Here is a 27,407-nt window from a genome sequence, read left to right on the forward strand (position 1 = left end):
AATGCCCCTAATATGCAGAGATCCCATTGTTGTTAAATTTTATGTGCACATTGGCCTCCCTTGTATAGTCATGCCTAAAAAAAATGCCATCTGTATACAGGTGTCAATCCAACAACTTTGTTATTTTTGTGTTACGTAATGATGCAATTTTACATTAAGATAGCAACAGTAGCCTTGGCAGTTTTTAAAGCTGGCTTGTTGCTTGCTCCTTTAAGGGGTCATTCATAGATTTGGAAATATTTTTTTGTGAGTTGGCCAGCATGGCCCATCCCCTTCTTGCTGACGTCTGATTCTATCGCACATCAGACTTTTCCCAGTGGAGCTAGAGAATGAGTTCAATGAAAGCTGTCTGCTTGCAGTCTTAAAAGGGCTGCAGGCATTTGAATTACTATTTCCTCTGCTTCTGCTTGGCTCCCTTGGAGCTTTAAGTCAGCAACACTGTCAAGAGGGACGGTGAGTGTCTGGGATCATCTCACAGAGCAGGAGTGATCCATTAGTTTCTTTCGAATCACTTTCTCTATCAACTGCTTGCGAGGATCTACTGCACGCTTGGAAAAAAAGCTATGAACGGGCTCAGTTCTGCAAGGCAAGGAACGAGGATCACACTGGCTGAATAAAAGTTGTGGCTTCCCAGTCTGAGATAATGGTTTTGTCTGTCCCAGTGATTGCTCTGGGAGCTACATTGGGGACTGCTACCAGCCTCCTTGCCTTATGTGGTCTTACCTGCTTCTGCAAATATAAGCGACCTGGGAAAGGATCCTCTGACAAGGAACAGGATCTGGAGACGGAAAATGCCAGACCCAGCGTGCTTCAGGCACTCCATCAGGTAAAGCAGTATATTGATTTTGTTCTCTCCTCTTCTTTTAGAGATGCTGCTGTTTAACAAGTGTAGATTTTGAGCAAGGTCACCTAGCGTAAGGGATAATGTATGATTTATAGAAATTGTGTGTGTTTGCATAATTTCAGGGTGTAGCATGACTTCTGTACAAAGGAGGGAGGAAGGGGGCTCAGGTGGCACATGGGATTACAAAAACAACAGCCAGACAGCTTTTTGTTTTATGAAAGAGAAAGATGGCATAACAAAGATACAGTGACTCCACAGTCAGTCTGATAGCTGGACAGGATATAATTGATGGACAACTGAAACCTGGATGCCAGATAGTAATAATGTCTGAGCATGGTATAATTCTCATTGATTTATCTATAAACACCTATGTCTATATGTTTTTGCAACACAGGAAAGCATCTTGTGTGTAACTAGCATGCTAAATTCTGGGCAAGTGTCAGGTATAGTAATACATGCTGGTGAAAATTTAAGACAGACAATAACAGATAGCTTGCAATAGATAATTACTGATGAGACACCTGAGAAGAATCTAATGTTACAGCACAATATACATTTAAATGTGCATAATACAGATTAGATGTAGTATGTCAGTCTTCTTGTATCATTTCAGGATTTGAACATTAGAGCATATGAAAAATTATTGTAGCTAGGATTCATAAGGGAGGGGGGAGAGGGAAAGTGACAAAATCCTGTCATGATACAATCCCGCAGTTTATGTAAATAAAAGTGGAGTTTGCACCGTTACATCACCATGTAGTGTCATCATTTTGATATAATTCTGGCTTGCTATGTTGGCATATCAATAATGGGTGAGAATGACAAAGTCTAATTAGACAAAAGATTTCAGTTGTATGGGATCAGGGCTCAAATTCCCTACTAGCCATTCATGGATATGGTCAAATCATTTTCTGGACCCATATATTCTGGTAAAGCATAATAAGTATTATTTGCTTTTGCTTTAACATGATGTGCGAATCTACCCATTATAGCTAGTTCAATAAACTACAGTTAAAATATTCTTGGTTAGAATTATGTACATATGAATGCATCCATTCATTCCTGAGTTTAGCTATTTATTTGGAAAATGGTGAATCATGCTGTTCATTGGTTTTCTTTTAAGAGAAAAGTAGAATCCAAAATTCAAATTAGACATTAAAAGAAGTGAAGTTCAAAACTTCAACCATTCTTTATTATATTAAAAGACATGAATAAATACAAAAGTACTAATTCTGGGATTGTGCTGTGTGTGCATGTTTTATTGCATGTGCAAAAAGTGTGTGAAGGCTAATAGCTTTTATTTTGTGAGTCCCAGAGCTTCTCAATTGATGGACTCCTGAATCTGAACCATTTTTTTTTCACATTGTGAAGTTGAGAAAATACTTTAATCCTTTTAGAGGCTTAAGATACCCATTTCACACCATAAAACTATGAAAGGCCTCCTGCTACACTTTTGCCCCTTTTTTGTTCAATGGAAGATGTTGACCCTAGCTATCATGAATCAATAATTTTAATTAATAGAATTATATCAGGTCGCAGCAAAGAGAAAAAGTAATTTGCTAATTGATAACTATATTTAACTCAAGTCCACGAATTTAAAATATTGCTTACAAATGTAACAATTGTTTCCTGTTTTTTCTCTTGAAAAAAATGCACATCCACAAATATGTTAGGATTTGCATGATGCAGCTGCTTTAATGAGTTGCAGTCAGATGCTGCATTTACACTCCTGTTCCTTAACATTTCTTCCAAACTGAATCCAAATCATGGAGCAACCTACGTGTGTGTGTGTGTGTGTGTGTGTGTGTGTGTGTAGCATCTCTCATCTGTGGTTTAGTTACAATCTCTTTTTGCTACATACTGTATCTAAGGGCTCTTTTCATCACATACCTTTATGCCATAGGATAAGATTATGGTACATACCAATAATATTTCAGTTATACAACTGTAGAACATTAATCCAGTTGCAATTTGTTCCCATCCTTCACACTTCAAAAGAGCTATCCAAAGGGACTTGTGATTTCTCACTTGACTAAATCTGATTTACAATAATTTGCAATAACATTTTAGCTCTAAGCATCTCTGCAGCCTAGGTTTGCCTGCAGAAGAGTGATGTGACTAGGGGCATTTAGTGATCTTCGCAATTGAATATGGACATCTATGCACATAATAACAATAGACTATGAAATATAATGTACTAATAGAACATCTAGATTGAAAGATACTAATAAAACATAATATTTGTAACTGAGGATTGAACCAGGGTCTTTGTGCTGCATGAGCTTGGTGGTTTTCTTGCAGACATTTCATTAGCAAACTAGGTAACATTATCAGTGCAGTGATGAAGTTACCGAATTTGCTAATGAAATGTCTGCAAGAAAACCACCAAGTTTAGAGACTGACAAGGACCCCACAGATTGAAAGAGTTATTGCTATTGCATTATATTCCATAGTCTACTGTTACTATAAGTGTTAGTTCACCCTTCTTGCCTCTGAAATTGCTTTAAGGCGGCGGGGGGGGGGGAGAGAACAGATGGAGCTGGGGAAATAAGTGGAAAAGAGCTTTTGAAAAGGAAAGCATGTAGTTTGATGATGAAGTACTGGGAGGAAACTTAGGTTTAGTCTCAATAATAACACCAATTGAAAAGGGATCTCCAATAGCATAACTGTCTGGATACCTGGATAGTTGCTACCACTCAAAATAGATAGTACTGGATTCATAGGTTGGAATGACAGTGAGGCAAAGGGTGGGGGTAGTTTATATGAAAGAATAATTTGTTTAATGCTGTAAAAAGTACTATGTGAGGATCGTTTGGGGTCAGCCCTAATTAGTAGATCTGACTCATGTTGCCTAGCAACTAGGTGATCCAAATAAATTTGTACTATACTTCTTGCATGTTTTTAAAAAGACCTTGATCTCCTCTTCTGTAAGATGAAAGATCTCTGCTTGGAAAAGTTGAGCAGGTTATTTATTTATACACAGCTTAGTTTCTCCATTTATAAGCCACCTCAACTGCCAAAGTGACTCTGTGGGACATGTGTTATTTTAAAACAAGAGCACAAGCAAGAAGACAATAATGAAAAATGGTACATAGCACAAATTAGATTGCTTTGGAGGGCGGGTGGTGGTGGTTCTATTAAAAGAAGCACTGAACAAGCTATTCCTTCCATGTAATGAGCTTTCAGGAATTTAGCCTGATGCCAGATTTTACCTGTAATATAGAGAACATGTTAACGTGCAAGCTGTTTTAGGCTTTCATTTTTCTGTTTTCACTGTGCTACAGAAGTTCCATGAAAGCCTTGTGATTTTAGCTTTAAACAAAATAGCTTTTGAGATACTTAATGCCCAATAAATCAGGAAAAGAACTGATCACATCACTGAAATGTGGGGCAAGAGAAGTTACTTGTGTTATAATCACAACTACTCTGTCGATTCAGAATCCATCTTCTTACTGCTGGGTTTCTGTTGTAATGGAATGATAGGAAATCTATCCCTTGAATGCTAATCTAATGTAGTGTCTGTTTCTCTAGACACATTCACTATCCACCAACACAGTCAATGAGCAAGTTATCATACCTCGTGCGAATTGGTGTCATAATTACATGATTAAAGGAGGAGCCTGCCTGCCTAATCTTGATTATTGCTTCAGTCTTTAAAAAAAATGGAATGCCTCTTCCTTTCAATCCTGAAACTTAATTTAGTTTGTTTGTGTGGGAGGTATATTTTCATGTCTCTTGTATCCATTTATAACAGTTGCTTTGCACGTATAATAATTGCAGTAGGTTTTCATCCCTTTAAAAAATATCATTATGTCAAGCACATAGGTTCATGTTTGAATTAATAGCCGTGACATTCTGGAGGGAATTAACATGCCATAATTCGGTTTGCTTGAATTGGGTTTGGCTTGTTATGTGAAGCCATCTTTGTACTTTGTAAAACACAGTCAAGTGTGTTTGGCCAATTGTGGTTTACTCAATCTCCAGTAAGCATGGCTTACAGTAGTATGAACCACAAATATTGCCATGCATTATTATTGCCCATCTGCATTTGAAGTGCCTAAAATCTTTCTCAAACTGATGCTTTCCAAATGTATTGGTCTTAAACTTGTATAATCCTAAACCCAAATGGAAGCAATCAAGTTGGGGATGCAGTTAATAAACTAGCAGTTAATTATCATCTAGTTAATAAATGCAGTCAAACTAGATCTAAAACCTAAGCATATTTTTATTTGCATATTTTTAATTTGTGATGGGTCTGCCTTACAGCAGAATCCTTTCCTCTACTCTAAGCCAGCAGCTGGTGTTTGTTCAGCCTAGCAGTGATTTATTGCCAATTTTACTCATGCCAAAGGGGGGGAAAAATATCCAAAGTGTTATTTAAAGCCTCAGTATTTTACAGATTGTTCTTATTCAAACTTTTATTTCAGATAATTTTATTTAGCACAAAAGGTAGTGGGGATCACTTTTTCATGACTGACAGAGTATGAAAAAGTATACACAGTAAACAGGAACAGATGGATCCTTTCCCGCTGTAGCTGTATATGGCTCCCAAAAGGACGGTCTCTTGTTACATGATGACAGAATGCCACTAGAGTGTCTGGCTTTGGCATGATGGCTTCAATAAAGTGCCTCATATTTATAAATCCACTGTTACTTAAGTAAGAGAAAATACTCCATAATATATGCATAGGCTTTGCGATGGCCTAAAATACCCATTTGGGCATTGAGTAAGGATAGTGTAGAAATACATATCAGCAGTGAAGTTTTGTTCATATGCAAAACCTTGTTCAAATGGTATTTTATGGACAGGACAATTCTGAGCAGCAATCAGTGTACTGTATTCTGAGATAAGATGCTCTGGCCCAGTCAATTTCATGCTACCTAGATGAGCTATTTTTTCCCCTAAAGAGTATCATTTTATTACCTATAATGGGAGGTGTGATTGCTTAATACCAAATGGGGAGTGACTGTGATTACAGTACAATTCTTTGGATCATTACAGTCTTCACTGCTTCTTTTCTATCCCACTGCCCTAAAAAATTCTTTCTGGTCCTCTTTGGAAATTCTGGAAGATTCTGGAAAAATCCTGGTTTGCAGAGGCTGGAAGACAGACAAGAAGAAGGAACCAAAATTTCTGATTTCTCCCTCCAAGGAGAACTCTGTCCTCCAAAGAAAGGAGAAATTAAATAATTTCATACATAGGCATCCATGATACCTATACTGTATATAGAGAGCTAGTTTAACAACAACCCCTTTAAGGTTAACAACTCAGTTTTAGAGAGATAATAGATAGACAGACAGACAGACATTCTGTTTGTTCATGGGATTAATTGTATTATGGCCTCTCATATTTATTATTAGGTACTCTTCCCTTTCGTTTTTTTTATCCTAAGGGTTGAAGGACATGTTACTTTTAAAATATGTGTCAATCTTATGCTTTGTTTTAAAACATGGGCAATAATACTAGGACTATTACCATTTATTTATAGCTCCCCATTTACATATATATACATATATATATGTTAAATGTTTGTTAAGTATTTAATTCTTTGTTAGCAATCCAAAAAAAATTACACACACACACACACACACACACACACACACACACACAAACACACACACACACACACACACATATATATATATATATATATATATATATATATATATATATATATATATATGGATCTTTGGTTATTCGGGTTTTTCCCCGCGTAGAACTAAAGTTGTAGGCGCAACGTTTCGACGGAATCCCATCCGTCATCATCAGGCTGGTGGCTTTAGCTTCCTTCTTCTGGGAGAAGCATGTGGCTGTTTGTTCCTCTTTTTTAAACTGCCAGAGGGGGTGTGTTCTGTGGAGGTGTGCTCTGATTGGGTGGGGGACCAAGTGTGTTCTGATTGGGTGGGAGTGTGTTTTGAATGGTGGGTGTGTTCTGATTGGGTGGGGGTGTGTTCTGAGTGGATGGGCTGGTCTCAGCTGCCAGCTCCAGACCTGAGCTGGTGAGTTGTGCTGCTTTTGTTCGGCTTCGTGTTTGTGGTGGTGCCATGTTTTTATAGTGGGTGTCAGTTTGCTTATTGTGTGGTTTGGAGGGGTTTAAAGTGGCTGATGTTGCAGCTGTAGTTAGGTTTCTGTTTTGTGGTTGTGCCTCGTTATCATTGTGGGTTTGGATCAGAGCACACCTCCACAGAACACACCCCCTCTGGCAGTTTAAAAAAGAGGAACAAACAGCCACATGCTTCTCCCTGAAGAAGGAAGCTAAAGCCACCAGCCTGATGATGACGGATGGGATTCCGTCGAAACGTTGCGCCTACAACTTTAGTTCTACGCGGGGAAAAACCCGAATAACCAAAGATCCACATACAAATACCCGTGAAAACCTCAGAAAACATATATATATATATATATATATATATATATATATATATATATATATATATATATATATATATATATATATATATATATATATATATATATATATATATATATATATATATATATATATATATATATATATATATATATATATATATATATATATACTGTATATGCTATAAAGTTCAATTAAAAGAGCCAGTGTAAGCAAATTATATGTGCTTCAAGTGCAATGTAGGACCTTATAGGATGGAAGCATAGAATGAAAAGCAAAACAAAAGAAAAAAGAACAGAAGGATTATGTCCCTATAATTCTTAGTTAGGTTTTTCTAATGAAGTAAATAGCCAGTTATTATTTCCTTAAATAATAATTATTTAACTTAATTTAGGCAGGTTCTTAATTTGTGGTCTTGCAAATAGCGTACAAGGAATAAACTAAAATACTGCTTTGAACACAATACTATCCAGCCTTTCATAGCTGTTTGGCTACATCTCCCGTCATCTTTATTCTTGGCTATACTTGGCTATGTTTAGAACTGTAGGATCTGGAGCTGATCGTGGCTGCAAAAGATGCTACAATACAGTACATTACGAATCAGAGAGCTTCCCCACAGACAAGCCGACTGGCAAGGGAAGGACTTGGCTGCCCTGAATATTTCCTTTGGGATGTGGCCTACATGCATTAATAACAAGGCAAGAATTTTTTTAAAAAAGAATGAAAAACATTAATTACACTTCTGCATATGCTTTAATTCTCTCTGCTTTGGCTACTGGAGTGTGGTCAGTAGGCTTAGCTTTTTCACAAGAAAAGGGCAGCCCTCAGCATTTTGGAATTTATTTAGAAACATTTGAGAGGGAAGAAAATACCTTTTAAATTTATCAAGACTTCCCATTTTACCCATTCATTCATTCCCACTTGTTCCCATTCATTCCTGTGCACACCCAGGAAAAATATTTTCAGAACATAAATATATGCAATGTGAATAAATCTGCATTTATTTCTGGAAAGCTTGACATATCTATTAGGAATTCAAGGTTTATATATAAAGCATGATTGTTGGGGCTGGGAGGGAAATCATTGCAACCCTTTCCTGTTATTTACTCTAGGGACCTTCATGTATGTACCACAAAATATGGAAGCAATTGCATTTTCTGCTTAAATGATTTCTAATCGACATGGTATATAGAAAAGGAGAAGGAAAGAATTACAAGAGAATTAGGAGTAGGGACTGGGATGACTAATTAAAAATAGATTCTAGCGTGTTTCTTTAGGAAGAAAATTCCTTGATTTCCAAAATATGATGCATAGTAATGTGTCATTCCTCTCATGTACGTTCACAGTCAAAGGGGCATATTTTGCTACAATAAAGTCTAAATGAATGCAATTAAAATAAAGTCTGGGGTCTTTTTGTTTCAGTTTAATGTTGAGAAGACAGCAGAACCAGTACAACCCCGGACAATCCTCGGCTTTCCTCACATCTATGGCCCAAAGCCTGTTGTTACCACCTCAGAAATTGTTAACTATGTAGATTACAATTTGAAGACAGTAGAAGAACCGTGCAAGGGAAAACCTGAAGCCCTGGATAAGAAAAGAATGACCATACAAGTCAATGAAGAGCTATTTCTTCTCCCTCAAAATGGTAGGGCCTTTGTTAAATTGCTTATGATTGCTTCTTCTTTAAATGAGAAAACATAATGAGTTTTATTTTTAATGATGAGTCCGAGAGCATATGACCAGCATAGTAAAAGTATACAGTTAAGGGTTAGACTTACACTGTACAATAATGTACCATATCAAAGGTGAAATGCACCAAGGCTTTAAACAAACTTAATCTACATTATCTCAGCTTTGAGTAAATTATCTATGTAATTGTTCCCATCTGGCAAATTTCATCCTATTGTTCAATGCCCTTATTGGTTTTCTCCTTTTTATAACATCATTTTATAAAAAAAAACTCATTTTATTCTTAGGATGGTAGTGGATATTCAATTTTCTAGCGGATTTGCTATCAGGCATGATAAAGCTTCCAGAAGCATATAAAGAAATGCATTCTGAGTGGAAAAATCATTTGCACTCAGTTATTTTCAATGCCTTGGGGATAGAGAGCTCTGCCTATTATACCGCTAAAAGAATAAAAGAAACATTATTTCAGGCAAGCTAGGAGATTTCATTTGGATATTAATAGGGCAGCTTCCCATTTTGTAGTCTATATCATCCTCAGATAGTGTGATCAATAGCCATAGTGACTGAAGATAATTTAATTTATTTATGTTATTTTTAAATGATTTCTTACGCAACTGCATTTCAAAGTGATTTAAATTAAAGTATAACAACCGTACATGAAAAAAAATTGTTATAATCATTTTTAAAAATAAATAATTCCAAATGTTGTAGGATAAGAAAAATAAAACTGAGCCATTTGTTGGGTGAAGAGATTCAACAAGCACCTGAAAGCTATAACAGTATAGACACCTTACAGATATTAAGATGCAGATTTTTCCAGAGAGCAGATGCACTTAACTTATAATTCAACACAATCGGAGAGCACCATGGGAAAGGCTTACGTAGAAAAACCCTTGAATGCACAACAGAGGTCGACAGCTCAATATGGCGTTGTGAATGTCTTAATATATATTATTAAGCTGGTTTTAATGACAATAAATAAAAATCCACTTCTGTTTTTCTGAATGTTTCACACAGAAATTAAACTGATGCATTTATTACCTTTAAACAATTTATTTTATTTTTATTTTATTTTATTAAATTTATATACCGCCCTTTCCCGAAGGACTCAGGGCGGTTTACAGGGCATTTAAAACAACCAATACAAAAGTTAAAAACAAATTAAAATCCCTAGAATTAAAAAACCCAGTTAAAAATTCTCAGCCTGGGCCGGAGAGCTCAAAGAGCCAGGTTTTCAGGTCCCGGCGAAATGTGCGGAGGTTATTTAGCTTGCTATTACATTTAGCTTGCTATTACAATTAATTTTAGCTTGCTATTACAATTTATCCTTTTAAAGAATAGTGATGCCTTGTTCATGGATGCACGCACTGCAATGGTTGTGAATAAAGAAAGACAAGAAAGAAAAACCTTAAAAGATTCATGTCAGATGGCAAATTGGAAATGCTCCTAGGAATGAAGTGGAAGAGGATTCTAATATCTTAAAGGGTTTGTCCAGTTTTAATTTTAGAGTTTCAGATGGATCATTTTCTCTGGCTTCTCAGATTTTATCTCCAGCAATGAGCCGTTCAGTGATTTTGGGAGATGTCCTGGCTCTATTCCTTTTCATAGAGAGCCAGACAGATAGACATATTATACATTCTTTAAGAAAACTTCTGAAATCATCACATGGCCAAAACATCTTCCTGGGAAATTCAAAAGCCAATGGCTTTCACCCAGTGTTTTGCTTGGAATGTCTATATATCTCCCCTTCTAATATCAAGGATAAACACAAAGAACTTCAGCGAAATGAAGAAAGATATGAGGAACAGTGTCACCCACTCTCCTTCTATGTTTGTGGTTGCTTAGGTCTACCATGGCAACCATGTTGCAGATAGGCAAACTTCTTATTGTAGCTATTTTGTAAGAAGACATGACAAGCTGTCTTGTGATAAACATGTAAGTAAAACTATCTTGAGCTGAATCAAGAAATGAATCTTTGCACCAAGAACAGAAAGATTACCCTAAAATTATGGGCAGAAACAGACATAAATGGTGCCTTCTAGATATTGTCATTGTCATGAGGTAGATTTGGTCTCTGCATATGGGAAGAGATTGACTGAGATTGATTGAGTATGAAGGATGCTGTGAAGGGACTCTCTTTTCCTGGTTCTAGGACTGCTGGGACACTGCTCAGTTTCTAAAAGATGTGGTCCAGCAGATTGTCAAATGGCCCAGCAGACTGTCCCAGAAGGAAGACACCATGCCCTGATATAGCTCACAGCCTTATTACTAGCACCAGCTGTTGCAATGGCATAGCAGATGAACACATCCAGCTGAAAAAGTAATTAAACTCAGGCACTTCTGTTCCACAGCTATTGGAAGCAATGTTGGCATCCAACTTCTTTCTCTGCAATTCAGAATCCAACTGCATTTTTTTTATTTGATTTATTATTATTATATTTATATGCCGCCCTTCTCCCTAAGGACTCAGGGCGGCTCACAACAATAAAAACTAAAAAAGAACGTGAAAATACAAAAATTAAAAAAGAATTAAACAGTAGATATGTTCAATACATAGTAATTTAACCCCATAAAGCCAAATTTAAAACCATAGTCAGTCCAGGCCCGATTGTTGAAACATCCATGTCTTCAGGTCACGGCAGAAGGACCGAAGGTCAGGGGCCATCCGCAGCTCCAGAGGCAACTCATTCCAGAGGGTCGGTGCACCCACAGAGAAGGCTCTCTCCCTGGGGGTCGCCAGCCGGCATTGCTTAACCGACGGAACTCTGAGGTGGCTGACTCTGTGGGAGCGAACCGGGCGGTGGGAGGTTGACAATGGCAGCAGGTGGTCTTGGCTTGTTCCAAATCTTTACTGTGATTCAAATACAGCATCAAGAATATCCTTCTTCATCCTTGGAGCACTTAACTATATTGGATATGTGAATAAAATTACTGAGCTTTTTGATCCTGCAAGTACAAACAACATCAAGAACAGGCCAAGTCCCTGTGGTTACTCTGGCTATCCAGTTTCAATTAGTTCTGGGTTTTTCATGCTTCCAGGCTCATGATATGCTGATTATTTGATCCAAAGGCAAACTCATCTTTTTAAGATCAGTGTCGGGAAGATCTGGAAACACTGCAGGTCACCCAAGCATTGTTCTTAACCAACAACAAGCTGATCAGTTCCTGTTAGTAATGACTTACAAAGCCCTACATGGCATGGGTCCAGATTACCTACGGCAACACCTGCGGCCGGCATCAACTTCCCTCCGTCCAGTGCGCTCCCACAGAGAGGGCCTCCTCAGGGTGCCTCCGATCAAAGAATGTCGATTGGTGGCCCCCAGGGGGAGGGCGTTCTCTGTGGGCACGCCAGACCTATGGAACCGCTTGCCGGTTGAGCTCCGGACAGCCCCCGACCTTCGCTCCTTCTGGCGCGATCTAAAAATGTATCTATTCGAGCAGTCTGACCTGGTCTGATGGGTTAGGGTTGGGGTTTTAAATACGTTTTAATTATTGTTTTAACCTTGGGCATTTATTTAATTGCTTTTAACTTTTGTATCCTGTTTTGTATTTATTGCCCTGTACACCGCCCTGAGTCGTTTGGGAGAAGGGCGGTATAAAAATACAATAAATAAATAAATAAATAAATAAATAAATAAATAAATAAATAAATTTCCATTCCAGGGTGTATTTGATGAAACTGATGGCCTTCTTCCACATTGCCCTTATGACTATTATATACCTGATTCTGAGAACAATTCCAAGGATTCAACCGTATGTTCTTTCTGAGCTGGAAATGGAGGTCTTTAGGGAACTACATTTTATAAATACAGATTATAGTTATAGACGATGCTTTTTTTGTAAAAGAAAAAGGTGCCGGAACTCACACATGTCATACAGCCCGCCTTGCCTACCCTACAAGGTTCCATCCCAAAAAGGTGCCGAAACTCCATTCTGAGCGTTCTATGGCAAAAAAAGCCCTGGTTATAGATTATAGTAACAAAGGCTGGTGAAAGGCTGCATGAGTTCTTCCCTCCCTCTTATCGTATTCTGAATTAGGGAGAAGTCAGTCTGAGTTTCTTTTCCTATTTTTGCTGTTCTTTGGCTTTAAAGAATGCTTTCCTATATATAACAACTGCTTCTGCTTAGTTTCCTCAAGTTCATCTCCATGGCTCTCTCCACCTACTCTTTGATGGCATGCTTTCAAAACTTATAGAGAAATGTCCAATATATGCAGGGCCAACCCAAGAAATTCTGGGCAAGCATAGGCCAATCCATAATCTCCCTGTTTAATGTCCAAAATATACAGCTATAACAATGAAACCAGTTTTATGTGCACATGATTGAATTTCAAAAGTAAATATTATGCCTAGCTCACAAAATGCCCATGGGTAGGGGACTTAAGCTGGTCACCTGGGATTTCTGGTGGCCTTGTAGAAAGACCAAGGTCTACTCTCGACCTATCCTATTTGCCATCAGGCCAAGGATATGTCCAAGAAACCCACAGCACTACTTCAACCAATACCTATATTCTTGGCTCCCTAGTATACCATCATCTTTGATTTCATATATAAACCTTTATTGTCAAAGTACAACATGTGTACATTGAGATTAACTGAGCCTCCCCCCGTGCTCTCTCCCCCCAACACACAGTGACAACAAACCCTCCATCCTACCACACCATGTGAACCAACTACACCACACACCGGTCTCCCAAGTCAATTCTGCATAAGATTATGTCCCATTTAAAAGCCTAACAGCCCACGGATAAAAGCTATTTTTCAGCCTGTTGGTACGGCTGGCTATATTCCTGTATCTCCTACCGGATGGTAGTAGAGTAAAGAGATACCATCCAGGGTGTGAGTCATCCCTGAGAATCTTCCTCACTCTTCCAAGGCAACGAGCCCTGGCGATGTCATCCAGTGGTGTCAGGGAACAGCCCACAATGTCTTGTGCTGTGCCCACTACCCTATGTAATACTTTCCTGTCCGCGGCTGTCAGACCAGCATACCAAACCACAATACCATACGAGAGGACGCTCTCTATGGTAGACCGGTAAAAGAGGGTCATTAGCTGTTGTTGTACCCTGTTCTTCTGCAAGATCCTAAGAAAGTGAAGCCTCTGTTGGGCCTTTCTAGCCACCTGGGTTGTGTTAACTTTCCAGGTCAGATCTTCACAGAGGTAGACTCCCAGAAATTTAAAGTAGGAAACTCTCTCTACCCAGTCCTCCCCGATGTAAAGTGGGGCAGGTTCCTCCTTTTTTCTCCGGAAGTCTAACACCATCTCTTTCGTCTTGCCGATGTTTAGGTGCAAGTTGTTACTACACCATATGGATAGTTTTTGTACCTCCGGCCTATATGCTGTCTCATCCCCACCTGTAATAAGACCCACCACAGTTGTATCATCTGCGAACTTGATTATCGCAGTGGATGGGTCAGATGATACACAATCATAAGTGTATAAAGAGTACAGGTAGGGGCTAAGCACACAGCCCTGTGGCGTGCCGGTGCAAAGCTTCAGGGGGGTGGACAAAGCAGACCTGACCCTCACTGTTTGTACCCGATCCCTAAGAAAGTCTTGAATCCAATCGCAGATAGCGGGGGAGAATTTCAAGTCAGTCAGCTTCTTGATGAGAATGCTCGGCAAAATGGTGTTGAAAGCCGAGCTGTAGTCAACAAAAAGCATCCTGACGTAACTTCCAGGTTTCTTGAGATGACTTGCTACAGAGTGTAAAGCAGTAGCTATGGCATCGTCTGTCGACCTATTTCCCCTGTAGGCAAATTGATGTTTATCAAAGTCCAGTGGGAGGCATGTCCTAAGATGTTGGAGAACCAATCTTTCAAAGCATTTCATGACTACAGACGTTAATGCAATAGGTCTGTAGTCATTCAGGCACTCAACTGCAGTTTTCTTGGGGACTGGGACAATGGTAGCTGCCTTCAAGCATGATGGTACACAAGCCGTTTGCAAGGAGATGTTAAAAATCCTTGTCAGGACCCCTGCTAATTGATCAGCACAATTCCTGACCACTATCCCCAGCACCCCATCTAGGCCTGCGGCTTTGCTGGGATTCACAGCCTTCAATACAGCTCTCACTTGGTGTTCACACAGGGTGAGTGGCTGAGAGTCAGAAGGCCGGCCAGCAGAGGCTACAGGGTCTGGTCTTTTAACCTCATAGTGGGCGAAGAAGATATTCAGCTCCTCAGCCAACGAGGCATCGGTGTTTGCCATGCTCCTCGTGCTGCCCTTATAGTTGGTTAAGTGCTGCAGTCCCTGCCATACTTGCCTCGGATCGTTGTTTGCTAAATGGTTCTCCACCTTTTGTTTGTATTGTTGTTTTGCCATCCTAATGCCTCTTCTGAGATTTGCCCTGGCCTCTCTGTATGCATCCCTGTCCCCTGCCTTAAAGGCAGAATTCCGGGCTCTCAGGAGTGTTCGTATCTCTGCAGTCATCCAGGGTTTACAGTTCCCATAAACTCTAATGCACTTATCCGTTGTTACACTGTCAGTGCATGTTCTAATATAAGAGAGTACGGCATCTGTATATGAATTTAGATCTTGTTCTTCAAATACACTCCAGTCAGTGGTTTCAAAGCAGTCCTGCAACTGACTGAGAGCACCCACTGGCCAGGTTCTGACCCTTTTTGTGACTGCCTGAGTCCTTTTCCTGAGAGGAACATACATACATACATGATAAAATTCCTGTGATTCGTGTGTGACTGTGTATATATGGAAATCCAAATTTGAGGTTGCACAATATAAGCAATGAAATCAGAAGAAAATCAACTGTATCACTTATTTACAAAAGCAATTACTTCCTTGAAAGGGGCCATTTACACAGCAATTGTTAAGACGTTCATCAACATTTATGCTACCAGAAATGTCCAAATTTTCAAAATATCATAAAACTTTGAGTTACAGATAGGTTAGGTAATTTTATTGAAGAGGGAGAAGTAAGACTGTAGGGCAGATATGTCAAACTCGCGACATCATGTGATGTTGCACAATGTTTCGGAGCTTTTTCCCCATTGCCGGCAATGCGGTGGGCGCAGTTTCTTCGTGACGCATCCGGCCCGCAAGCCAGCAGTTTGACACCCCTGCTGTAGGGCTTTTGCACTTTTCTTCAACAAAATCTTTTGATATGGCTCCAAAAATTGTCAAAAGTGCGTTTTGATGTCATAAAAGAGGAAAATTACTATACCTAGGGACATTTTTTCATATTAACTCTAATTTGTTTAACTTTGATCAAATCAAATTTTGCTCTGACCCTGATTCTTTGTCTTGATTCTATTTCCATGAAGTACAGCCATGGTGGCGAACCTATGGCACCCGTGCCACAGGCTGCATGCAGAGCTGTCTCTGTGGGCACGTGAGCCATCACCCCAGAGGGACGCGGGGCCAGGCTGCTTCTCTCCCCCTCTCCATGTGCACCAGTGCTCTCGCTCTCTTTCTTTCTCTACACTGGGAGTCAGGGAGCAGCTGCAAGAGCTGGGCGGAGAGAGGGGAGAAACCAGAAGCGGCGCAGAGAAAGAGGTGTTGAGACGAGCTCAAGGGCCGGGGAGGGAATGGGGAAAAAGATCGCTCTTGCCACAGTCTCCCTTCTGCTGGCCACTGGGAAGCCTGGCAGCATGGCTTGGCACAGGTACACAAGGAAACTCCAGTGCCCCAGACTTGCAAGTGAGTTTGGGCGCTCCCCAGGTTTTAGTGCTGCAGTGGGACAAAACTCACCAAAGGGCTGAGTTCTCTTCACGCGGATTTGTGGTGCCTTTGTGAGAATGGCTGCTCCCCTCCACCTTCCCATCTCCCCTTAGCTAAGGGGCACTTTGGCTTGGGCAGCTGGGGGAAGGGGAGGCCCGGCTTGTCTCAGGGGGCCGAAGGGGCAGCCAAAGTTAGCCCTCCAGCTTAGAGAGGAGGGCTGTATAAGGAGAAGAAAGATAAAATAAATAACACATGCTGGATAAATCAGTACTGTAAACTCCAACTGTACTTGCAGTGTGACAGCAGTTAAATCAGTGGTGCCACATTTCAAAGTTACAATTAGAGTACTCCGATTGCAGCTGCTTTCTTGCAGGTATGTGGGATGGCGTGGGACCCACAGGTTTTGCAAAGTGAAGAGAGGATGTTGGTTACAGCTTATTAGGAAAGATAAAATAGACAACCAAGAATGCTTTATTGAACATTCTTCATCCAGATTTTGTATCAGTTGCATCTGCTAATACAGGTGTTCTGAGACATTCTTCTGTTTTAATTTTTTTCCCTTGTTGCTTTTTGGAGTTTTCATCCTGCTTTCATGAGAGGGCAGTGTTTGGGAGGGAGTGTAGCTGCCCTCTTTTTTTCCCCCTTCAGCCATCAGCTGAGCAAGACACCCACCTGCCCACACTTTCCCCCTTTTCTGAGGCTTTCCTTGCTGTGACCATTTCTGTTGAGGATTGGTGGGGGGTGGCTGTTTGGTTGTTATTCCCCTCCCATCTGCTGGGTAGTTGCAGCAGGTTTTGGTCTCTTCTGTTGTGCTTTGAGGTTACCCATGAAGCAAGTTTGTTTTGGGGGGGATCCCCACTCCGGTTGCTAAGCTTGCTTAAACCCTCTTCCTCCACCTCCTCCTCCTCCTCACCAGAGCCCCCCTTTGTCTGCAACCAGCCCCCACCCCGGCCTCTGCCTCGCCTTGCCTTGCCCTGCAGCAATGGCAACCCCCTCCCTGCCCCCTCCCTCCCCTCCCCTCACCCTGGAGGATGAGCCTCCTGCCCACTGCCCCACCTGCCAGAGACCCTCAGGATCTCCCCCAACCATGCCCGGCCCCCATAGGCATCCCTCCCCAGGAGCAACATAGAGGTGTCCATGCCCATCCTGGCCACACCCACCAAGTTGCCCACCCGGCACCCAGTGATACATACAGTAAGTGGATTTGGGGTTGTATTTTGGGCACTTGGTTTTGCCATCACTGAAGTACAATTTCCATTCATTTTATATCATGGCTTCAAGTGGTAATGGTCATCTTATCTGGAATAGGGCACAATTTCTAATTAACATTCTTTTGAGTTTCAGGTGGGGTGAAGGATGTTTGTGTCACTGAACGCCTGAGTCCTGAAAATGCTGCAGCCTTCAATCAAGTCCCAGAACTTCATTATTGTCTGGGCTACAACCGACAGAAAGAGGCTCTGTCCGTTGCTTTCCTAGAAGGTAAAGACCTCCAGTTTTGCAAGTTGGTGATTGAAAATATCTGATAGTTATAATTTATTAAATGTGTATGTCACCTGATTCTTAATGTCTCTAGGCAGCTAACAGTCAAAGAAATTACAATGCATTCAATAAAATGTAAAATAAAAATAAAAATAAAAATACATGATGGCTAATTTGATGAAACAAGAAGTACCATTCTCCCTTGTCAACATCCTGAGTGAAAAGCCAGGTCTTCATGGCTCTTCTTAGCAACATCCAGTGCTTTTTTTGTAAAAAAAAAAAGGTGCCGGAACTCACACATGTCATACAACCCACCTTGCCTACCCTACAAGGTTCCATCCAAAAAAGGTGCCGGAACTCCGTTCTGAGCGTTCTATGACAAAAAAAGCCCTGGCAACATCAGAGTAATCATAGGATTATTCCAAACAAATGAGACTTTAGGAGGGGTCCTTGGTGCTCTCTGAGCTTGCTTGTTTTGTTGCAGACGTTTCATTACCCTAACTAGGTAACATCATCAGTGCTAGTAAAGAGTGCTGTTTGCTGTCAGTTTATAATCTGGTGTCTTGCCTTTAAGACTTTAAGAAAAGACATTTATAGAGAGAGTCAGTCTGGTGTAGTGGTTAAAGGCATCAATCAGTAGAAACTGGGCAATTGTGATTTCAAGTCTGGCCTCAGGTACAAAGTCAGCTGGGTGACCTTGGGCCAGTCTTTTTTCTCATCCCCAGTAAGAAGGATGAGGCAAAACCACTTCCGAAAAATGTTGCCTAGAAAACTGCAGGGACTTATCCACACAGTCACCAGGATTCAGGGCTGGATTTAAAGGTATAAAGATAAGAAAGCAAAGAAAAAACATTAAAAGCTATAAAAAATATTCATATAAGTTACTTTCCAAGCAGTGATTTGCATCCTCATAGCTAGTGGGGTGGGGGGGCAATCAAATACATAACTTTAATGTCTCACATTTCTCATCATTTTACTTTATTCTAAACACAAAATTAAATTATTTTTTGCATATGGCAAACATAACAGAAGAGAATAAGTAATTGATTAGGTCACATAAAGGTCCAATAAAGGCATAACTATCCTTATCCGATAAATTATAGTTTAATTTACCCTAGTAATAAGCCATGGCTCCATCTATTAGTTCTTTGCCCTTCTCTTCTCATACAGCTGACTTTTGAAAAGCTTTACTGGTTTTGTATGATATCTGAATTAGGAGATAATGGAGGATAATGCAGAAGAATGTTGGTCACTCTTGATTAAAAAAACAAAACAAAACCAGTATTTCTGTGGGCCTCTAGGCATTGCTAAACTATTATATCTCTCACTCTTGGCCATGCTGGCTAGGACTATTGAATTATCATTTAGAGACCTCTGGATGTCCCCCCCTCAATCCCAACACTCCTCCCCACTGTGACAATTAACAGGTTCAAGACGACTACATATGTGGGCATAAATCATCTATGATATTAATTCAAAAATGAAACATAACAGAGTTCACCAGATTACATTGCTCCTCTCTTATTTTCTTTTTCTTTAGATATTTCTAAATCACCATAAAACCAAGATGTGAATGGCATTAATTACAATGAAAGGAAAACAGCTATGTTTTCTGCTGCCCTTAATTTATGTCAGAATACAACTCTGTCCTACGCAATCTATGTATAATCAGGATGACAGGTGACAGAAGCCTGTAGTTTGACCCATGTCCAATTAAGCTTGCAGAGACAGAAATGTGCTTTTTTGCATTACATCAAAGCCTTGACTTTGCTCTAAATCAAGCCAAATCAAATTGAAGTGGTCTCTTGAAAATACTTTAGCACAGGATTTAAATGCTAAATGTTATCTGAATTTTCCCCTTCACTCTGCCTCTACTAGTTTTATATGGAACGACAGCAGGAGACCAAAACAGTGGAAGTGATTGCTACATCTTAGGCACTTTGGTGAGCAACTCTGGAACTATAGAAGCCCAGACTGTGATGAAGAAGAAGCAAGCCCACATTGTCTGGGAGGAAGCTCTATTGTTTCTGGTCAAGGAGAAGGAGCTACCAGAGGGGACATTGACTCTCACCTTGAGGAACTGTGACAAGTTCTCTAGACACAGCATTATTGGTGAAATTAAACCAAATCTGGCTTCTGTAGGGGAGCAATATGGACCAATACAGTCTGAGAAAGTGAAAGTCCTTGACAAGGTATTCTATCAATTCACTTATAGTATATTACTGCATGTTATATTCTCCTGTTGGGATGTAGAATGCTGCATGTCAGTGTTCCTAAACTTCTGAGATGTAATTCACTTTATCCCATGGTCACAATGACAACATTGTTATTAGATTCTTTGAATGTTTCTCCATTAGCATATACAGAAATTTTGAATATGATCCCCCTTGGATTCCATTCTTGGCCCAGTGCTAGTCAATGTTTTAATGAATGATACACAGATGAAATGGAAGGGATAGAAAGGCTGATACTGTGATACTAAGCTACAGAATTGGCTAATAATTTAAAGCAGTGGTTCTCAACCTTTTTTTAATCGGGTGCACAATATTGAATATAGTAGCAATTCTGTAGCACACCAAAAATTGTTAATCTTATATACTTATTTTTAAATATATAACTCATGCTTTGAGGGGATGTTATGATTTTTTTAGATATCTGCATTGTATTGAATATACATATTATATAGTATATACCTAATGCAAACAATAACAAAAAAATAACATAAGAAAAAAAATAACATGGTACACTAGAAACAAGCCTATGACACATGGCACATTAGTTAAGAACCACCTCATTAAAGAACAGCATCAAGATTTAAAGTTACCTTGCAAGGTTTAAGCCAAATTCAAAAGAATAATGTTCAGTGATGAGGTATGTAATGTTCAGCAGCTAAGCAAGAAAAATCAAATGTAGAAATACTGGGAAAAATCTATCTTGGTTTGAATTTTGTGGGAGAAGCTTCTGGCAATCCTAGAGGACCATCACTGGACAAAAACAATTATGGTAATTGTAATACAGTCTTGGAATGCATTAACAGTTGTGTGTGTGTGTGTGTGTGTGTGTGAGAGAGAGAGAGAGAGAGAGATACATTGTCCCCTGAACCAGTTAAAAAGGTAAAGGTTCCCCCGCACACGCGTGCTAGTCGTTTCCGACTCTAGGGGCCGGTGCTCATCTCCGTTTCAAAGCCGAAGAGCCAGCGCTTGTCCGAGGACGTCTCCGTGGTCATGTGGCCGGCATGACTAGACGCCAAAGGCGCACGGAACGCTGTTACCTTCCCACCGTAGTGGTCCCTATTTTTCTACTCACATTTTTACGTGCTTTCGAACTGCTAGGTTGGCAGAAGCTGGGACGAGTAACAGGCGCTCACTCTGTTACGCGGCACTCGGGATTCGACCCACCAAACTGCCGACCTTCTGATCGACAAGCTCAGCGTCCTAACCCACTGAGCCACCGCATCCCTTTTCTGAACCAGTTACTCCACGCAAATATGATGAACCCACCAAATTCCAAAACATGCAACTACTAGCTGATGCCCAAGAAAAGGAAAATCAATCACCTTAGCCCAACGAGACCAAATGGATCTTTACAGCTGTTCAGAACACCAACAGGGTGGTGTTTTATTTTGGGTTTTATTCCAGAGGGCAAGCACTATGACTTTTCAGAAGATGTTTAGAGGTGCTAAAGTTGAGGTGTTGCTACTAGTGTCACTATTCTACAAATAATAAATAATAATTCTGAACCCAGGAGAACCCTAGCAGGTGGCTAATTACACCTCTCAAGCAGATGGCCTCAGTCAGTCAACTTACAGATGGTCTCCAGGAACATACAATACCAAGAATGCCAAGAAACTGTTCGTACATAATAAGTGCAAGATATACTATCCAGTTATATTTAGCAACTGACAGTCGTATTTCTCATTAATTGGCCTTTTTCAGACAGCCTCTGAGGTTGTAACAAAGTAGAAATGCTGTCCCAAACCTGAAAAGAGCAGATTAACAGGCTTGGAATTGTGTCCTCATTTTGCAGTTTAACCATATGGAAAGAAAGAGTACCTCACAGGGGACCTCAGAATGGCAGCTATTACACTGTGAACCGAGAAAGAAGTCCTGAATCATTAATTAGATGCTAGGCAGAAAAGAAACTTTAAAAAAAAGAGCAGGAGGAAAAGAGGCAATACAGTATTTTTGGTACTGTATTTCCACGATGAGCTTATTAGGTTTATTGAAAGCTAGGGTTGTATGATAATGCCAGTTTCAAGCTTTGATTGGAAAGTGATTCAGTTGAATCCCCTTCTAATTGCTGAATCAAATTGATGCATCCAATCAAATTGGGTGACTTTGAACTGATTTGACCTTTCTATATACAGAAACATACCTTTCATCCAATCAAATATATGATTAATATTCAATCAATTTGACTAGCCAAATTGATTCAAACTGATAATTCAGAATGGATTTTGGATGAATTGAATAGCCTGCTGAAAGTTTTCCATGTCTTTTCAACAGTTTCACTGAAAAATGCCAGATTCTTCTTCATTGTAATTCTGTCCTGTAGATTTTAAAATGGGCTCGGGTAATTCATTGATTTCCAAAAAGAAGTATCACATCACAGTACCTGCTGGTATCACAAAAATATAAAACTGTATCTCCTGCATTCCACCAACTAGCTTAGAATCAAAGCCTTGTAGTGTGATTTCAGCATGAATTTATCATTCATTTTAAGGACAGAGCCCAATTAGAGGCAATGGTTTAGAAGTGGGTGTATTATGAAAGCATTTGCTTCAATACTGTAAGAATATTTTAGGGCTTTTAGAAATGGATAACAAGAAATAGTTTAACCCACGTAATAAAATTGTCCAAAACATTTTTTTTTCTGATGAAGCACTATAAGAAAGAAAGAAAGAAAGAAAGAAAGAAAGAAAGAAAGAAAGAAAGAAAGAAAGAAAGAAGAAAGAAAGAAAGAAAGAAAGAAAGAAAGAAAGAAAGAAAGAAAGAAAGAAAGAAAGAAAGAAAGAAAGAAAGAGAACATAATAAGCAAAGGACAATATTTCTCTCTGTACTACTCTCATATTTTCAAAAACTTTAATATCAAAACTTTAATCAGTAGATTGAATAAAATTGTAGCCCCACTGCAGAATGACACTTCACATAGAATGACACTTCACGACTTTATCTAATAAAAGAGCAGACCAGAGAAATACCACTAGTAAGAAATGTCTCTCTTCTTATCTCCTATGAACTTCAGAAGGAAAGCTCCCTTTCCACCTGGTTGCTAGGAAACATGCATCCAGAGTTAATAGGTAGTTGCACATCTGTGGCTTTCATATCTTTAAAACACCTTGAAGAGGCTAGTGAAAGATAACCCAGAGTTTGTAGCTTTGTAGCATGCTTTACAACCACTGTTATCTTTGCATTTACTTTAGTTCTGCAGATACCCTGTTTAAATCTCCCCACAGCCTAATGTAAACAAAAATGCAGAAGCCCATATTGGAAGAAAGATGAAACGTGTATTGAACTTTACATCATAATGCAAAACAAAGGTGTGAGTGTGTTCACCCTTTATATTCTGCTGTACGGATCTTTGTCTTTTCCACATACAGTACCTACCTTATTCTGTGGTTGTCAGTCATCTTCTTTGTGTAGACAAAGGTAAGAAATAAAGTGTGCATTCCTTTTCTGTTTGTCTCCATGAACTGCAGGAACCAGACTCAGGCTATGGGGAAGTTCTGCTTTCTATCAGCTATTTGCCTGCAGCAAATCGCCTGCTTGTGGTGCTTATAAAAGCCAAGAATCTCCATTCCAAACAGCTGAAAGAACTCATTGGAAAAGGTATGGGAGAAATAAAAGTCTGCTGACGAACTGCCACCAAATAAAATATTTTAATTATTTTATGCTAAGTATAGTATTTAGGCATATGTGAAATGGGCAGCTGTATAAATTTAATAAAATGCATATATTTTCATTAAGTCATGTAAGGAGGCTCTGAGCTTCTGCTAAGATTCAATAGCTGGACTTTAAGAAAGTATTTGAGCCTCAGTCTCCATCTGTCATTTTGAAGCAATAATATTGTCCTAACTGGTCAAGTTTCATGAGATTGTGCAAATGCTATCCTGAATCATTGCCTGGACATTGCACTAAATTGACCTAGAATTTGTGGCTCAGTCTAGAGTAGAGGTGATATGACTTGGCCTGTGGACAAACTCATTCAACACTGGCAACACAGCCAGTTGTATTTTAAATGGAAATGTACTCCTCCCTCTGTGAAACCAGTTTTTCAGGTCTTGGGTGCTTTTGAAGCCAGCCTTGGTCATGGAAGATCCATGACAGATGAAGGATGAGTAAATGAGATGGGGAAGTGACTGAAAGAGGGGAGGGATTATACCATCATGTCACCCATCTAGGCATGCCCTCAGTCAAACAGCTGTTGATTTCTTTCCATCACAATTGAGAAATGGGTACCATAAATTACAATGCTTAGATGTTGGAACAGAACCAAGGAGACCCATACTGAAGCTCCCATTTGACCACAGTACTGACAGTGTAACTCTGGGCCCATCTGTCTCTCAACTGAATTTGACAGCTATCTCACCTGGTTGATTTAGGAATAAACCTATACATATTTAAATTAAAGTTTTTAAGATATACTCAGTATGATTTGTTCACCAATATTGAATAATTTTTCCTTTTAGCATTTTAAAAGCTATAATTCAGTAGCTATTTTTGAAGGGACTGCAGGAACTTCATCCAAGGCTTGAGAGGGCTACAGATTCTGCTCCCCAGCTTTAGAGACAGATGTGATATACAAATAATAAACAGACAAACAAACAATACTTATTCATATTGTTGAACAATTGTTGGTAAGCAGGGAATATACAATTTAAACTGTGAGGACAGACACAGTGCCATTTAGTCTCCCTTTTTTAAACTATGTGTTCTGAACAAAATGAAAAGGCACAATTCTTAGCTGTTCACAGCACCTGTCAGCTTGGCAAGTGGGTATGTGTAATGAGCACAGGGGGAAAGATTCACAATCTAGGGAATTCATTTGTGGGCCTGGGTGCATATGCATGTACAGGAAAGAAAGAAAGAAAGAAAGAAAGAAAGAGAGAGAGAGAGAGAGAGAGAGAGAGAGAGAGAGAGAGAGAGAGAGAGAGAGAGAGAGAGAGAAAGAAAGAAAGAAAGAAAGAAAGAAAGAAAGAAAAAGAAAGAAAGAAAGAAAGAAAGAAAGAAAGAAAGAAAGAAAGAAAGAAAGAAAGAAAGAAAGAAAGAAAGAAAGAAAGAACTTTTTCAGGTGTTAACACTGTTAAGCATGAGCGCTTGAAAATGGGGAATGGATAAACATATAAGCTAGGCTTACCATTACTACTCTATCTGAGGGCCACATTTTCAATTATTTTCTGAAAGAGTTGGACTACCTTCAGTTGAACAGCTGACTGATTTACTAATTTCCTAGATCAGGTAGAGAGCTGTACTCACATTCAAAAAAATATGAGACTACCATGGAGAAGGAATGGAGAAGTGACTCCCATTTGCCTATGAATTTTGAAGCTTACATGACTGAAGACGCATAGTATATATGTGTAAATAGCACAAGTGATTATGTTTATGTATTATGTCAGATGTGTTTATAGGAAACTTGGCCACTGCTGGCTCAGGATCAATCCACTCTTAATCCACCATGAAATAATAATCCTACACCCTTTATCAATTGCCACATGCAGGCCTCATGGTAAAAAAGGCTGCCCATTCCTCCTTCAGCTAAATGTTAAGAATGATTAATGCCTTTAAAAGTATCCAACAGATTGATGCACTTAATCACTGTTGGTATGTACAGATTTGGGTGACATGATTAATATGAGCCACAAAATGAATGGAACAGATGCTGAATGGGCAGGGTTTTTAGAAATATAAACTGTGGTGTATGATAAAAGATTATGTGTGGATATTTGAATATGTGTGGATTGCATGTATCTATTTAATGTATTTTTTCATGGTGTTATGTAAATAATTCAAAGCTTACATAGAATTTATATGTAAAGTCTCTGATGGGGTCCATTCAAGAATTCTTAAAGGTATCAAAAGTAAAATGGGTAGAATCAATAATTAAAAAATAGCAAGCTTTGAGGAAGGAAAATCAACTAGCCTTCAACAAAGATAAATCCTGCCTTACCAACATTCTGGATTTTGAGAGTATCAGTAGATATGATTCTATGATACGATATGATAAATTTTCAGCAAACATTTCGTTAAGTTCTATATCAGAAACCCTAGAGCAGTGATTCCCAACCTTTTCTATATCCCGCACCCCTAGAACGCTTCTGATATATTCTCGCACCCCTTACAAAAGTTTGAAATAACGACAATGAATTATGCATATACACTATAATTTTGAAACTTCTAAACCCAAATTTTCACACCCTCTGCTCTAGAGTAAACTTAGTAGATGTGGGATTAGGGGACTGGCCCTTTTATGGATTGCTAAATGGTTAAAAAACAAAAATCAAAGTTTTTTTTCTCCCTCCCTCGGCTTCAATTTTGGAGAATTTAGGTTGGCCCAATTTTTTTTTGGGGGGGGGGGAGGGTGATAAATATGATAAATAATAAACAACAATGAAAAGACATTTCATGTAAGAAATGCCTCAAAAAGAAAGCACGTCAGGCTATAAAATGATATTGTCAAATTGTAACAGAAAACTATGCTATCCATTTTCACAATGTGCAGCTAAGCACCTGAAATTCTGTGGGAGCTATCTGTGACCACCTGTGAGGACATTCGATGTGGGAAGAAGCTAAATAGAGCTGTCTCTTCTCAGTAGATTCTTAGTCCTCTTCCCATGTCTCATGAATAGTTTGGTCCTTGGTGATAGTTGACATTTTCAAGAATTTCTCAAGTTATTAGTCGTCAGGAGGAAGATAGAAAATACTGACACCTCAAGACTGATTTCATATGACCAAATCTTATCCCTATCCCTGCAGATATATCTGTCAAAGTGACACTGAAGCACCAGGCATTGAAACTGAAAAAGAAGCAGACAAAGCATGCAAAACACAAGATCAACCCAGTATGGAATGAGATGATCATGTTTGAGGTGCCCCATGATCTGCTCTGTGCTTCAAGTATAGAGCTGGAGATGCTAAGCCAGGATACTGATGGGCAGAACCGCTTACTGGGCAAGTGTAGCCTTGGTCTGCATGCTGCGGGAACCGAGAGGAACCACTGGGAAGAGATGCTGAGGAACCCCAGGAGGCAGATTGCTATGTGGCACCAACTTCACATGTAGATAACAAGGTAGAAATGGTGATCCTCTCATGTCCAGTAACCTGGTCTCAGAAAAAAATCTGTTTCAA

General features: G+C 39.4%; 1 protein-coding gene across 1 annotated transcript; it reads left to right on the forward strand.

The window, feature by feature from the left end:
* Nucleotides 1-643: 643 nt before the first annotated feature.
* SYT13 (synaptotagmin 13) lies at nt 644-27,340 on the forward strand (the record flags this gene model as incomplete). Its single annotated transcript, XM_081315003.1, has 6 exons — nt 644-826; nt 8,638-8,860; nt 17,926-18,060; nt 19,939-20,252; nt 23,759-23,888; nt 27,036-27,340. The coding sequence occupies 6 exons, from the start codon at nt 644-646 to the stop codon at nt 27,338-27,340; spliced, it is 1,290 nt and encodes a 429-aa protein (XP_081171129.1).
* Nucleotides 27,341-27,407: the final 67 nt, after the last annotated feature.

Source organism: Vipera berus (assembly GCF_964194415.1).
Source record: "Vipera berus genome assembly, chromosome: 1".
NCBI classification, from domain to species: domain Eukaryota; kingdom Metazoa; phylum Chordata; class Lepidosauria; order Squamata; family Viperidae; genus Vipera; species Vipera berus.